General features: G+C 41.6%; 1 protein-coding gene across 1 annotated transcript in view; it reads right to left on the bottom strand.

Annotated features, from left to right (window-relative positions):
• Window positions 1-2,042: 2,042 nt before the first annotated feature.
• col22a1 (collagen, type XXII, alpha 1) overlaps window positions 2,043-13,274 on the bottom strand; it is a 65,706-nt gene continuing 54,474 nt past the window's right edge. Inside the window, exons 55-65 of the mRNA XM_085792341.1 lie at window positions 13,097-13,150; window positions 11,911-11,964; window positions 11,700-11,753; window positions 7,646-7,717; window positions 7,501-7,536; window positions 7,366-7,410; window positions 5,436-5,615; window positions 5,240-5,306; window positions 4,962-5,144; window positions 3,729-3,806; window positions 2,043-3,643 (exon numbers count right to left, since the gene is read on the bottom strand). Of these exons, the coding sequence (XP_085648467.1) occupies window positions 3,450-3,643; window positions 3,729-3,806; window positions 4,962-5,144; window positions 5,240-5,306; window positions 5,436-5,615; window positions 7,366-7,410; window positions 7,501-7,536; window positions 7,646-7,717; window positions 11,700-11,753; window positions 11,911-11,964; window positions 13,097-13,150 (1,017 nt within the window). The 3' untranslated portion in view covers window positions 2,043-3,449. The remainder of the gene's footprint in view (window positions 3,644-3,728; window positions 3,807-4,961; window positions 5,145-5,239; window positions 5,307-5,435; window positions 5,616-7,365; window positions 7,411-7,500; window positions 7,537-7,645; window positions 7,718-11,699; window positions 11,754-11,910; window positions 11,965-13,096; window positions 13,151-13,274) is intronic.

Raw genomic sequence — 13,274 nt, 5'->3', positions numbered from 1 at the left:
AAGTTACAGAAGCCATCACATTACAGTGAGGCAGTCATTATTGATATAGAACGAGCTGTGTTTAAAGATGACAGAAAAATATAACCTTATATTTAAACAACATGGGACCTTTAACATTCATATCATGATAATAATGGATAAAGCCAAGCTTAATTGCATGCATAAGGACCAGAGGGGTTAGGTAAAGTTTTGGCTTTTCATATCAAAAATGAGGTGTAAGTACTGATTCAAAAAAACATAACAAAGCCTGTATTATAAAATGAATCTGTTCCATTCTTTATTATACAGTACAGTACATGTGTCTTTCCAATACTTACATTATGCTACTTATTTAAAATATCTTGGCACAAATTTACCAGGAAAAAAATGGGAAGAACAAGTTGATAAAAATGTCGTTTAGCTATGCATTTAAACATGTGTGTATTGGTTCAAATTGAGAATAATTTATCAATATAACTTAAAACAATTCAATCAGCTATGGATGATGAAAGAAAGATGGATGGCCTATATGTATTAGAAAATATTATGTTTGGTTTTCTTTTTAAACAACTTGATATCCCACCTTATAACACAGTCTATTGGAAATTGTAAGGAGCATTTACACATCTCAAAAATCAAATAATAATACTGATACGGTCAAATTGTTCAATAATAAACCAGTGAAAGAAAAGCAGCTAATAGGTAAATTAAATGGCATGGCTGAAAGAGCAGTTCATTCATTGCATTCCCATGTGTATGACCAAATCTGGTTTGAACTTTACTGCATTTAAAAATGCTCTCTACCACTGAGGCTACATCACATCTACACTACCACATCTTAGTTTTAAAACATGTCACCAAATGCACTGATTTTAAGTGCTGAATTAAAATAAAAAATGTTTCAGTGTAGATGTAGCTTCAAAAATTTCACAATGAAGCTTTGCTAATAGGAGCAATTTTCTCAGATGCAAAGCTGCTCTGAAGGCCAAAACGCATCTCATTGGTTGAATTGAATCTCAGAGTACAGTTTTGTTGGCTAAGTGATGTTAGATTGAAATAAAAAAGACAATGTCAGAAAGCAAAAGCACACATACTCAGTCTTATGGATTAGCTAGCTAAAACAGGCTGAAATCTTTGGCTCGTCTTAGCTAGCTGGTTAACCTAACCGAGCAGCTAATTTTACAATGGCCATTTTTGGGTATAATGCAAGCTAGTAAGTCCAGCCTGCTGGAAGTTTTGGATTCATTCATTCACGGACATGAATGATTAATAATCTCTCTTTTTCAATATTTGAGACCCCATTCTGTGTTTGGAATACAACCAGTTAGTCAACTATTTTTTCCCCTCAGTTAACTCAACTTACTGCAGTTTTTGAACTTTTGGACTACTGTCCACATAATGATTAAAGTCAAATTCAACCTTTTGCTAAGATTAGCAAATGACTTGCCAATAATTTGTCATACAAGGCAACAAAATCAGCCAAAAGATGTGTGCGGGCACATATCTTAGATGAAGGATGTGTTCATATTTAGAAATTAAGTAGGTTTGCTTTAACTTCAATACAATCTCCAGCCAAGAGACCAATCAAGAAATATTGGTCAGACTAAATGATCCTACTGTACTGTATCTGCCCTCATAACATCCTAAGAAATTAAGTTGTGTTGTTGCAGCAATGTGACTTTCTGCATGAAGAAGCCTCCATCAGCTAACCTGAGGCTCATATAATGTTAACTTTTGACCTGTTGATCATCTTGAGTGTCTTGGCAAGCTTACTGTACATAAGATTTCTTAACTTACTCCTTCAAAACTGATACCCACAATTCCCCCTACCCCCTTTGCTTTTGTGGTTATTGATATGTTTCTTTGTGTTTTTGAAAGGAAGACAAAGTGTTTTTGTAGGGGCTATTTAATAGGTTTGAGATGACCAATATGTCTGAGGTTGGGGAGAAGTGTAATTGGTCCGTGAGGGACGTGAGGCAAAACATCTTTCAAATGGTAACCACAATGCGATTCAGTCGTTGGGATGCAGGGAAGCAACTCTCCAATTTTAGGTTCCAAGGGACAAATAAGAAAAGCTATGTGTTTCCAGAGCAGGGCTGAGCTGCCACAGCGTAGGCTCTTAATAAGCCTCACTGAACAGAAAGGAAGTGACACGTTTAGAGAGAGCAGTGTGAAACAAGCAGCTTTTTAAGAAAGGTGAACAAAGGCGGCAATTATACCACCTCCTCAAAGCCATTCACTGCCCAAGTCCATGCATACCTCAGAGAGGATGGCCAGAGCCACTTCATTAAACATAATAGTAGATGTGTGATGGTGACATTTCTAACTCAAAGTCTGTCCTTTAGACTCAGAGCCCTGTCTGGGAACAAACGATTACAGGAGATATATGTCTTGTGCATACAATGTCATTAAAATTTAAATGGATTTCATTACAAAATTAGATACCACCCTTTTAAAATACAGATGGATGGATACTATTTTACTTTTTAGGCATATACGTAACTAGAATTTAGCAATGAAATCCGTTCCAACTGCCAAGACTGCTTCATGAGCTGTGACAGAGGGAATTTTTGCTGCCTCCAGTTTATTCCCAGAATAAAATCTTATTTCATTTCTGTCTAAATAAATCAAACATGTTTACCTTTTACAAATTGGGCAAAATTCCAATTTACGTAAGTGTGACTTTCTTTAAGACAAATTCTCTTTTCCAGCCTGTTCTGCAGCAGCAATACCATCCAAAATAAGGCGACATTAGCACACTGCTACCAGCTTGGAGGCAAGAGGAGCACCAACATGGCCATCCATCACTCTCCACACTAACTCATTAACACTTCCTACACAAAATCACTATCTGAATTTGAGACAGTGCCTCACACAGTCCTCCCCCGCTTCCAATCAGTGACAACTAAACAGATAATTCCCTTGACTGAATTATTACCAGCAGACTGGTAGAAGATGCTGCGAGTGACAACTATTTCTTGACTGAGTACAGTGTGGGCTGCGAAGGATAACTGATGCAAAACGGTGTGAGGCAGGAAAAAAAAGAGTGTGATGTTGACATATTCCTGCAAGAAAACGCCTGGCTGTACTTTTGTGATAATTACTGATGGAACGATATAATATCTCAATCCCAAATCTTCACTCCCGGTGGGGGGGTTTAAGAGGAGGGAACTGCATCATCCTTGTTATCTCCCTATATATTTTACAGGAAGCATGCAAGTAAGAAAAAAAAACTGTTTAGCTGCCCTCTTTACCCCATATTAAATCTTAAAAAGTCCCCCGATGCTCAATCCCCATCCGTCCCAAGCTTCATACCAAAAACAAACAAAACAAAGAATCTGACCGGCAGCACATATTGCTTCAGCCCTCCGTACTGAGGTTATCTCGAAAAGGAAAAAGTTCTTGATTCAGACTGACACAACAAGTTCATAAATACAGTTGGATTTCAAGCTCTTTGTGTCTCTTCTTTCTTAAGTCCCCTTGACATTTTTGGTGTGGGGTCTTTGTGCCAGGCTGGCATAATAGGCACACTGGGTGGGGTCGCACTGGCCAGGTGGACCTGGAGGTCCAGGCTGACCGTGGGGACCTGGGTTTCCTGGCTCTCCCTGGGCTCCGGCTTGTCCTGGGCTTCCGTCTTTACCATAACCAGGCATGCCGGCTGGACCTGGAGCAGAGAGAGCAGCAGTTAGAGAGCGTCTGAAACCAACCTACTGATAACAAAGACAATGGGTAAGACACTGGCTGGTTACCTATTGGGCCAGGGGCGCCATGCTCTCCTCTATCACCAATACCAGCCTCTCCCTTCTCCCCTCTTCCTCCTTTCTCGCCTGAAAAGAAGAGGAAAACATAAACAGTCAGTATGATTTCAGCACATTATCCGCCTCTATCATTTATTAATCAACCATTCTGAACACCAGCCAGCATTACTGAGTGTTGACAATGGTTCATGACATAAAATTTGAAGGAATTATGCAATGCAGTGGGTCATGGACAGAATGAGTGGGAGTTAGATAGACGGAGAGCGAGCGCTTAGTCAGCAGATACAAACACAGTAGCTCTTCACTTCTCCAGCCTGTTAGGATTATGATGAAGATTGCAATGGATATGTGTTTACAGGGCAGACAGAGTAAGAGGGCTCACAGGTGGATATATAGAGAGCAACTGACTTTAATGAAACACTGGCACCAATGTTCTTTCTCCTGCTATCAGCCTGAAATGTGGCTACAAAGGGAGGCCGATCAGTCGTTTTTGTGTAGAATTGTGATTCATAACCTGAAACACTATCTGCATCCTGTTTCCACTCAGATCTTATTTTTGAGTCCTGATTGGAGGACGGTGATGGTGATGGTGATGGTGATGCTGGTTCCTGCTCCAGTGAAAGACTGGTACATGTGCTACAAAGCTAAGCTATCTGAGGGTTAGGGCTGCTGCCTCCAGCTGCTCATTTCAACATTTCTGGCCAAATTGGCCCATTGCCATAATCCCTATAGTTTTAGGAGTAGGTTCGTTACCATTAATTGTGGTGCAAACTATTTTTAGAACGGTGGAGCAGAGCCGTCTTGTAATGTTCTGTTACCATCTCATAGCGTGGTGAATGTGCAGGTCACAACTTGTCCACAAGAGCGTTTTGGAGTTGTTGTTGTTGTACCATTAGCCTCTGTAGCGTAGCTCTGAGCAGCTCGCGGCTCTGCTCCACCGTTCTAAAAATAGCTTGCAACAACAATTAAAGGTAACGAACCTACTCCTAAGACAATAGGGGTTATGTCAATGGGCCAATTTGCCAAAATGTTGAACTATCCCTTTAAATCTTTAGATATAGCACTTTGTAATAACACAACCTGTACAATTAATCTGAAAAAACAGATCAAAATGACAAAATATTAACACAGGAAGTTATTTTAACTCAGTTGGTGCTGTGACTCTAAAAGTCTTAGAAAGGTCACAAACACGCTCAGTAACACCGCTGTGAGTCTCCGTCCTACCTTTAGGACCCATGGGTCCTCTGGGTCCTTCTCCTCCATTTTGTCCAGGCATGCCAGGCTCTCCAGGCGGGCCAGGTCGTCCAGCATTGCCCTCCTTACCTGGAGGGCCCGGAGGTCCTGGACGGCCGGTTGTACTCTTCACGTGAGCTGGCTGCATCTGAGCCATGAGGTAAGCCAGTTTGGCTGGACAGAAAAAGAAAATAGACCTGAATCTCTTCCACCTGTGATACATGAGATCTAAGGACAAGGACAGATCCAGAAAGAAGTCGACTCCTCACCATCTAATTGTTTGGCCAGCTCCTCCTGGATGAGCCGTCGCATCTGCTCCAGTGATACTGACTCTCCCTGAGACAACAAGGATGTTAATGATTAACTCAATTATTAAAAACCTAAACCTCCGTCCTCTGGGAATAACGCTGTGGCATCAACATTGCTTTCAAAATCTCATTACATTTTTTCAGGGATATGACTCACCCTCTGTCCTGGGACACCAGGGTTTCCTGAAGGTCCTTGAGGCCCAGGAGCCCCCAACTCTCCTGGTGGTCCTGACATGCCCATCATCCCTGTGTGGCCCTTTCTGCCCGGGGGACCAGGGTTTCCAGGCATTCCTGGCTCTCCTGAATGTCCTTTATCTCCCTTTATACCTGGGTCACCCTTGATAAGATATCAGACAAGTCCTTCAAAATGACTGATGGGTGACTTACTGGACAGAGGAAAACTGGATATCATCCCTATGTACTAACTACCAATGTTAATTAATTGTTAGAAGTTCCTTTGTTTTGTTCCTCTTGTGTAATTTTACTGGCCCAAAAAACCTATAATATAACAAAAACACTATTCAAATAATGATTCAGCTAATAATTCTGCAGCTATCTGAACCGGGGTTAATGGCCCAGAAACTGAAACTGAAAAAGTGAAAATAGACCAGGATGATTTAACATTGGGAAAATACAAGAATTGTATTTAGCCAGCAGTGAGTGTGAGATGCCTCTGTGTTACGATTTGGCAGGTAATGGCTGTTCAGAGATCAGTATCTACAGTACATGGTGAACCTTACAGTAGCAAGCTAAATACAGCAGCAAGACAAACTCCTTTATTTCAATAAAACCCTGAACCATTAATAAACTGATAGATTTGTCTCAAAATATGATCAGATCTTCACCTTGATTACAACAATGAACAAACAAGATCCATTTTAACTAATGACACTGTAGTATACGTTAGGAAAAGCAGTCTGGAGGTTAGAGCTTCTTTGATTTGTGAAGAACACAAGCAGCATCTCCTGATGTCTCTGCAGACTTATGATGAAGACGTGTTCCTTTGCTCTCCAAACAAACACATGTCTGCATGTCTGAGCTTTTTGCCACAGAGCAGCTTGACACCCCACAACAAAAGATAACAATTGTTTGTCATAAGCTTAGGCAAACCGTGTTTGTTTACACTTGGACTTGAATGAAGATGAAGATCACATCACACTTTATGTAACCAGGTCATTCCAAAGGATCCACACACTCTGCATAAACATTACATTACCAATTCAATATGCAGTCCTGCACTGGCCTTGCAATCTTGGAAAACAGTGTAATATGTATTTATAGTAGTGTTTACACTTTGCAGCAACTGACCTATGTACTGTATAGACGAGGTAAGTCCATTTGTAGTTCTATATACCAGTATAGATATACACTACTCCCAAAAAGTTAGGGATGTTTAGCTTTTGGATTAAATTTCAGAATGCACCTAAAATGCACTATAACATTTAGAGGTGAACTTAATTTAACCTTCTCTAAACTTTTGAATGCACATGTCCAGTTGTTCAATGTTTCAGTCCTTATTGAATAACATGCTGTTCTCTAACAAGGTGATTAACCACAAACATCACAAGCACCATCTTATTTATTGGTTATGTTGTCATTGAACCACTAAATGTTCTGGTTCAGTGACAGTTTGTAGACCGTCCTCTTCTCTCTCCCTCTCCTCTCCTCCATGTTCACATTCTGACATCATGAGACCAAGACAACACTTTGATCAAACTGATCAAGTTATTGAGACATTGAGATGTTTGTTGTGCTATAGCCACCACTGTTGTTAGCTTTTGTTTGAGATAAAGAAATGACCATTGCATCCTTCTACTTAAAAGGCTGAATGATGACAGAATATCACTGTAGCAGGAACCTTTTATAGGGAGATTCTTGTCAAATATCCCTAACTTTTTGTGAGTAGTGTATATATATATATACTGTATATATATTATTTTTATTTATTTATATCTGTATCTGCTGATTCATGTTTATGTTTGTTTATCTAGAAGTAGAAATCAAACTCACATTTATTGCATCCCTAAACAATCCTGGACAGTGATTCTGGTTCAGATGATGGATTTGTTCACATCCATAGAACTCACCTTATCTCCTTTGCCACCACGATCACCAACTCTGCCTGGCATCCCCTAGAAACCAAAAAGAGAAGGTCTGAGCAAGAATTCGACACATAGTGAAAGATACAATACGATACATCAGTGGACTTGGGAGGTGCTTACCTGCTTTCCCTCAGGACCCATTGGACCAGGAGGACCCTGGGGATGGAGATCAAAGTTAGTATTACCAACAACTGCACAAATCTGGGATTTGAAATCAAATTTTTAATAAAAAAAAACACACACACAAAAAAAGTCTCCTACTCACCGCGGGGCCTTTGGGCCCACTAAATCCTGGTAATCCCGGGCTGCCAGGCTCTCCCTTGTCCCCCCTGAGACCCTGTGTGACAGTAGAGACGAGGCTGTCAGTCACACGGCACGCACGTGGCATACTGTACTTGTGTTCTAAAAGCCTCGTTCATTACTGAGGATTCAGCAAAGATTAACATTTAGCTGCAGTTCTTATCAACATGCAGCAGTGGCCTGGATAAAAATCTCATAAACCAATCTTGCGGTGGGACATGCCAGCTTGAAGAGATTAAAATTCATATTTACAAGGGACATTTGGGGCCTGAAGACAAGCTGGTTGTGGCAGCCGCAGAGCGCAGGCATTTTCTAATGTTTGCACAAATTACAGGCTGATTCATGTTCTTCTTGCTCACCTCCACTTGTCAAGAACCCTCTGCTTTATTTTGGAGAAATGGATATGTGCTCCCTGGCTTCACCGCTCACTGCACCATCCATTTTTTGCACGGCAAATTTGGTCTGATCTGACAACACTTTTTTTTTTTGGCAGCATCCTGATCCGATCCTGCTTCTAAATACCTTCAGCCTCCGCTAAAATCACCCTCCATCTCCTCCTCTAACCCTCCCTGCATCTGGTTGCTGCCCTCCCCCGTCCTCCGGGCTATTTCTGATGATCTGCTCCCTCTGCTGACTGATATCATCGGCTCCTCTCTGATAGCTGGCTGCGTATCGTCTGCCCTCCAGTTAGCAACAGTTACAGTTCCTCCCAGGAAACCATCCCTCAGCCCACGGACCGGTGTGCAGCTCCTTCCATTTCTTTTTCAAAACACTCTGTTGTGAATAATACCAAACACGTCAAATTACAAACAAGCACGTCTTTATCTTGCAGGTCTCACAAAATCTCGGTCTCAATTTGCTACATTTAGTCGCCCCAACGAATGACATCCGTCACGATGACCTCTGCTTTACCCCTGCTCGCTCTTCATCATCTACCGTCCCAGTGTCTCTCCACGACGTCCCTGATCACAAACCCTTGCACACTTTAATTAACCTCATCCGTGTGCTCAGCCAAACTGCACAATTGCATAAAGCCCTAATGGGTGCCAGTTCTTTATGAAGGCTGGGACAGCGCTTGGCAACGGCAGGTTACCAGGGCAGAGGTCTACTTGTCGCTCATTTCTCATTGTGGATCAGCTTGTGTGTGAGTGGGCCAACATGAAGAAGAGGGATTTATAAACTATCTTTGGAGTAGGCAAAGAGATATCATATACTTCTTGACAGGTACTGTGTCATGCAAAAGTTTAGGCACCCCTGGTCAAACTTTCTGTTAATGTGAACAGTTCAGCAACTGGAAGATGAAATGATCTCCAAAAGGCATAAAGTTATTATTATTATTATTGTTATTATTAAATTATTTATTTTTCTACAGTTTTAGAGTGAAAAAGGGAAACAAAGCAGCAGCCTGCAAAAGAATGAAACCCAGGAGACTTGAGCTTTCAGATAACTTTGACCAAGGTATCAGACAAGATATTTACTATTTACACACTGTGATAGTTTCAAAAGGTGGGGGGGGGGTTCTTTTTAGGTCTTATTTTGAAAATGTAAAAGATGAAAATAAAAACTATATTGTTTAAAATGTAAAGGGAATATGTCATCTGTAACTCTATGCCATTTGGAAATGATTTCATCTTCCACTTGCTGAACTGTTCACATGAATAGAAGTTTTGACCAGGGGTGCCTTAACTTTTGCATGCCTCTGTACAGTATGTATCCTATCAGTGCTACCTGCTGGCTGCTTGTCTGGTGTAAAATCTACATTCAGACAGTGTTGTTAAAAAAAACACAGAAAACACAAATCAGCAACAGCCTGCACTGTTTCATGGCAAGCTGCAATCAGGGTGTTGGGGGGGTTACTAGAAAAAGTAATACAGAAGACAAACTGGACTTGGTTCTGTTTTCAAATCCACCATCAAGCAGCAGTAGCTGCAGCTTCTCTGGGCAAAAACCTTCACACTTGTTTTTTCATCTGTTTTATTTTTATCTAGAGACATTAATGGGTTTCCTTCTCTGGGTAAATGCGGGAGCAATTTCCAATGTATTCAATTAAAAGTAAGAGCACCTGTTAATGTCAGCTGTATGCTTCACAGTATTTACAACAGCTAGCAGTGATCCTGGACTCTGAGGGGCTGCAGGCAAACAAGCATATCGAAGACACCCCCCTCCACCCATATAGACAATACAGTTGTCCTGGTGAAGCAACTTGTTGGTTTTGGCGAGTGAAAATCTGGCTGGCGAGTAACTTTTTTCATCTATTGTACTAGCCACTTGGCTAATGGTAAAAATTAGTTTCAAACCCTGGCGACACCGACTGGCCGTGAGGAATTAAACTTGTAGCTAACCCCTTCAAATGTATTTTAAGTGCAACACAAAGTAGTGCATAATTGTGAAGCGGAAGGAAAATGATACATGGTGTGGGGATGCTTTCCTTCAGCAGGGCCAATAAAATACATTTTAAATTTGTGGTTGTAAAGTGACAAAATGTGGAAACATTCAAGGGGTATGAATACTTTTGCAAGGCACTGTATATCATTAGGGGCCCCCACTTAGATGGAGGGTTCACTGTAGGAGTAGTTTCTTTATGAGAGCTTTAAAGGGATAGTTCACCCAAAATTCAAATTCAACTCGTTATCTACTCACCCTCATGTCGACTAAGGGCTGGGAGAAGTTTCAGAGTCCTCCGTGCCTTCTCTGAGTTACGGGGGGCTCGGCGCAGCACTGCCCATATGACGGTTGAGAACGGGCCTCACTTTTCTTCGTTCAAAAAGACACACCAAAAACCATCCAAATACCTCCATAGTGCTCGTCTGTAATGTCCCTCTTGTATTGAAGCCCCAACATGAGAAATTGTTCCGAAAAAAATTAAATAAGCCTATATTTTAAGCTTGTTTGTAGCCGAAGCTCCCATTTGCACAGACACAGGCAAAGCAGTGAACTGAGACACTGGGAGCTTTCGCTACAAACAAGCTTAAAATATTATTTTAATATTATTTCATTTTTTCCGGAACAATTTCTCATGTCCGGGCTTCAATACAGGAGGGACATTACAGACGAGTTATTTGGATGTTTTTTGGTGTGTCGTTTTGGACGAAGAAAAGTGAGCTCCGTTTGCAACCGTCATATGGACATGCAGTGCTGCGCCAAGCCCCGCTGTAACTCAGAGAAGGCACGGAGGACTCTGAAACTTCTCCCAGCCCTTAGTCAACATGAGGGTGAGTAGATAATGAGTGAAATTTGAATTTTGGGTGAACTATCCCTTTAAGAGGGTTTCCCTTTAGGGGCCCCAAACATTCGCCTAATTTACCTCAACTGATGATGTGGCAAACTGTGTGAAGACTGAGACTTCAAAAATTAAAGGACAACCTTGACAAAACTTGGCTTTTTTCCCAAATGCACCCCCCTTCCCTCCCTGTCCCACATGACCTTGTTGGTATCCTGCATCATCAGATGATTCAGACCTGATGTCACTGGGGGACCCTGCGTAGGTATTCGTCTGCGGATGTGCTTATGAAACCTCTGCAGGGCACGCAAACCTGCTGAGGGAATTGGAGGCCGTGTGTGTGTGTGTGTGTGTGTGTGTGTGTGTGTGCCTCCAGGAGATGGTCCACTACAGCCTGATCTCAGCACTCTGATGTTGCTTGACAATAAGTTTTCTCTCCTGCTGACAGGAACCTGGTGGACTCCCCTCAATCGCAGCTCGCTCAGGGGAAAGTGATGTTCCAACCCGGTCAGGACGACGTTTACTCCGATCTTCCATCACAACCTGACAGCTCATCTCTCCTAGAAATACTTCACATCCTCCTCTCACCGTCACTTACAGCCCACATACAGTAGCTCTTTCCCCTATTAGCTCTGAAAACGCAACTTTTCCCCTTTTCCTGCCTCGCTTCTTTTCTAAAAAATCGAGCTTTTCTGCGAAATACAGAATTATCTGCGCTGTCATCTACCTGGGAGCTTGTTATTCTGACTCTGCATCAAAAGCCTGGACAGAGAGACACTCGATTTAAACATGAACTCACCGGTGTGCCAGGGAGACCGCTTTTTCCTGACGGCCCCGGTTCACCTGGCTTGCCCTAGGATTGAAGAGAAAAGACAGAATGAGAAAATTGATGAGGAAGGACAGCAGGAGGAACGACTTGAGTGCCACTTTACGTCCATATCCATCTATCTGCCTGACACTGTGCTGTGTCTGTCTTGTGTTTGTGTCAGACAGCCCTGCTGTCGACTCACCGACTCTCCTCTGTGTCCAATCAGTCCCTCTGGTCCTGGAGGTCCAATAGAGCCCTGCAAATATATATTTATATAAAAAAGTTTTTATCACATCCACGACATGTTGAAAACACTGCATCCTCCATATTTCACCTTGAGGGCGAACTTCAGGCTGTCACGACAATTTGATACTCTTTACTAAAAGTGAACCTCTAATGCAGCAGCGAGTTAACTCCCATTTCGGTGGAAGAGGTAGAAAGAAAACATAATGTGATATTTGGAGACTTGTGCAGTGAGAACAGCCTGTCTCCAAACCCCAGCCTACAGAGGATGAGTGAGCTTTTCTTTTTGAAGTGTTACATCCTGGAATGAAAAGTGCTGTGGCCTTTCACTGTCTATCTGAGAGGGATTTCACTTTGCAATTTCATGAAGATGAATAGGATGAAATAGAAATGTCAGAAATGATCAAACTTAATGTTCACAAACACTACTGGACCTTCAGTGTCACACAGACACGATGAATTATGGAATGCTGCGTTGTGTCCAAAACTTGTTTTAATTTTATTGAGTATGTTTCCAGGAAAGGCAACAAAAAAAAGATCACTCACAGGACGTGAGTGATTGAGCCAGGGAGGAAAAATGTTTGCAATACTTTGAGCATAAAGGAAAACTACTCTAAGGTGGAGGAAACTGTTTTGTTTCCTCATAGTCACTATATTGAGATGGACTGAGGGAATGAAAGAGACTTAACATACTGAGTTTACTTTCCTCCGGGGTCACGCTTTTGATGTTTATGCATATCAGAAGATACAAGTGCAAACCATGAAAAAAACAAAACTAGGGGAGTAATTTCCATTCTGGATTCAGGGACATGTCCCATCTCACTTCTCATAATCCTATTTTTGTCTCCGGGACATTTATTGTTTCAAGTTGGTCTCTGTCCTACAGCCATAGTACAGAGGAGAGAAGATCTAAGTGGATAGAAAATGTTGAATACACACTTCTAAATCACCTCAAGCTTTTTTAAAGTAATGACCAAACTTCCTTTCTCCCTGGGTTTTGCCTCTTAGGTTACATAAAAGCTTATAGATAATGCATGATGGTTGTGCAGCCTGAGAGAAACACCTTCAGACACAACTGGGATAAAAAAGGTTAAAAACCATCTAAAACAATATCTGTGATATCAAATGTATTAAGGTGAACATACCTCCTTCCCAGGTTTGCCGTCACGCCCTGGTGATCCAGCTTTCCCATCTTCTCCCTGCTCAGCACATTAGGAGAGATATAGAGAAACACCTAGAACTAATGTGAGTTTACTTCATTTCCCTGGAGAAATACAGTATGTCTAAACACTTTTGAAGTTTGGCCTATTTTTTTTTTAGTTG

Source organism: Trachurus japonicus, chromosome 11 (genome assembly GCF_045865225.1).
Source record: "Trachurus japonicus isolate A0001 chromosome 11, Traja_1.0".
Taxonomy (NCBI): Eukaryota; Metazoa; Chordata; class Actinopteri; order Carangiformes; family Carangidae; genus Trachurus; species Trachurus japonicus.
This window is presented reverse-complemented; position numbering and strand designations above follow the sequence as displayed.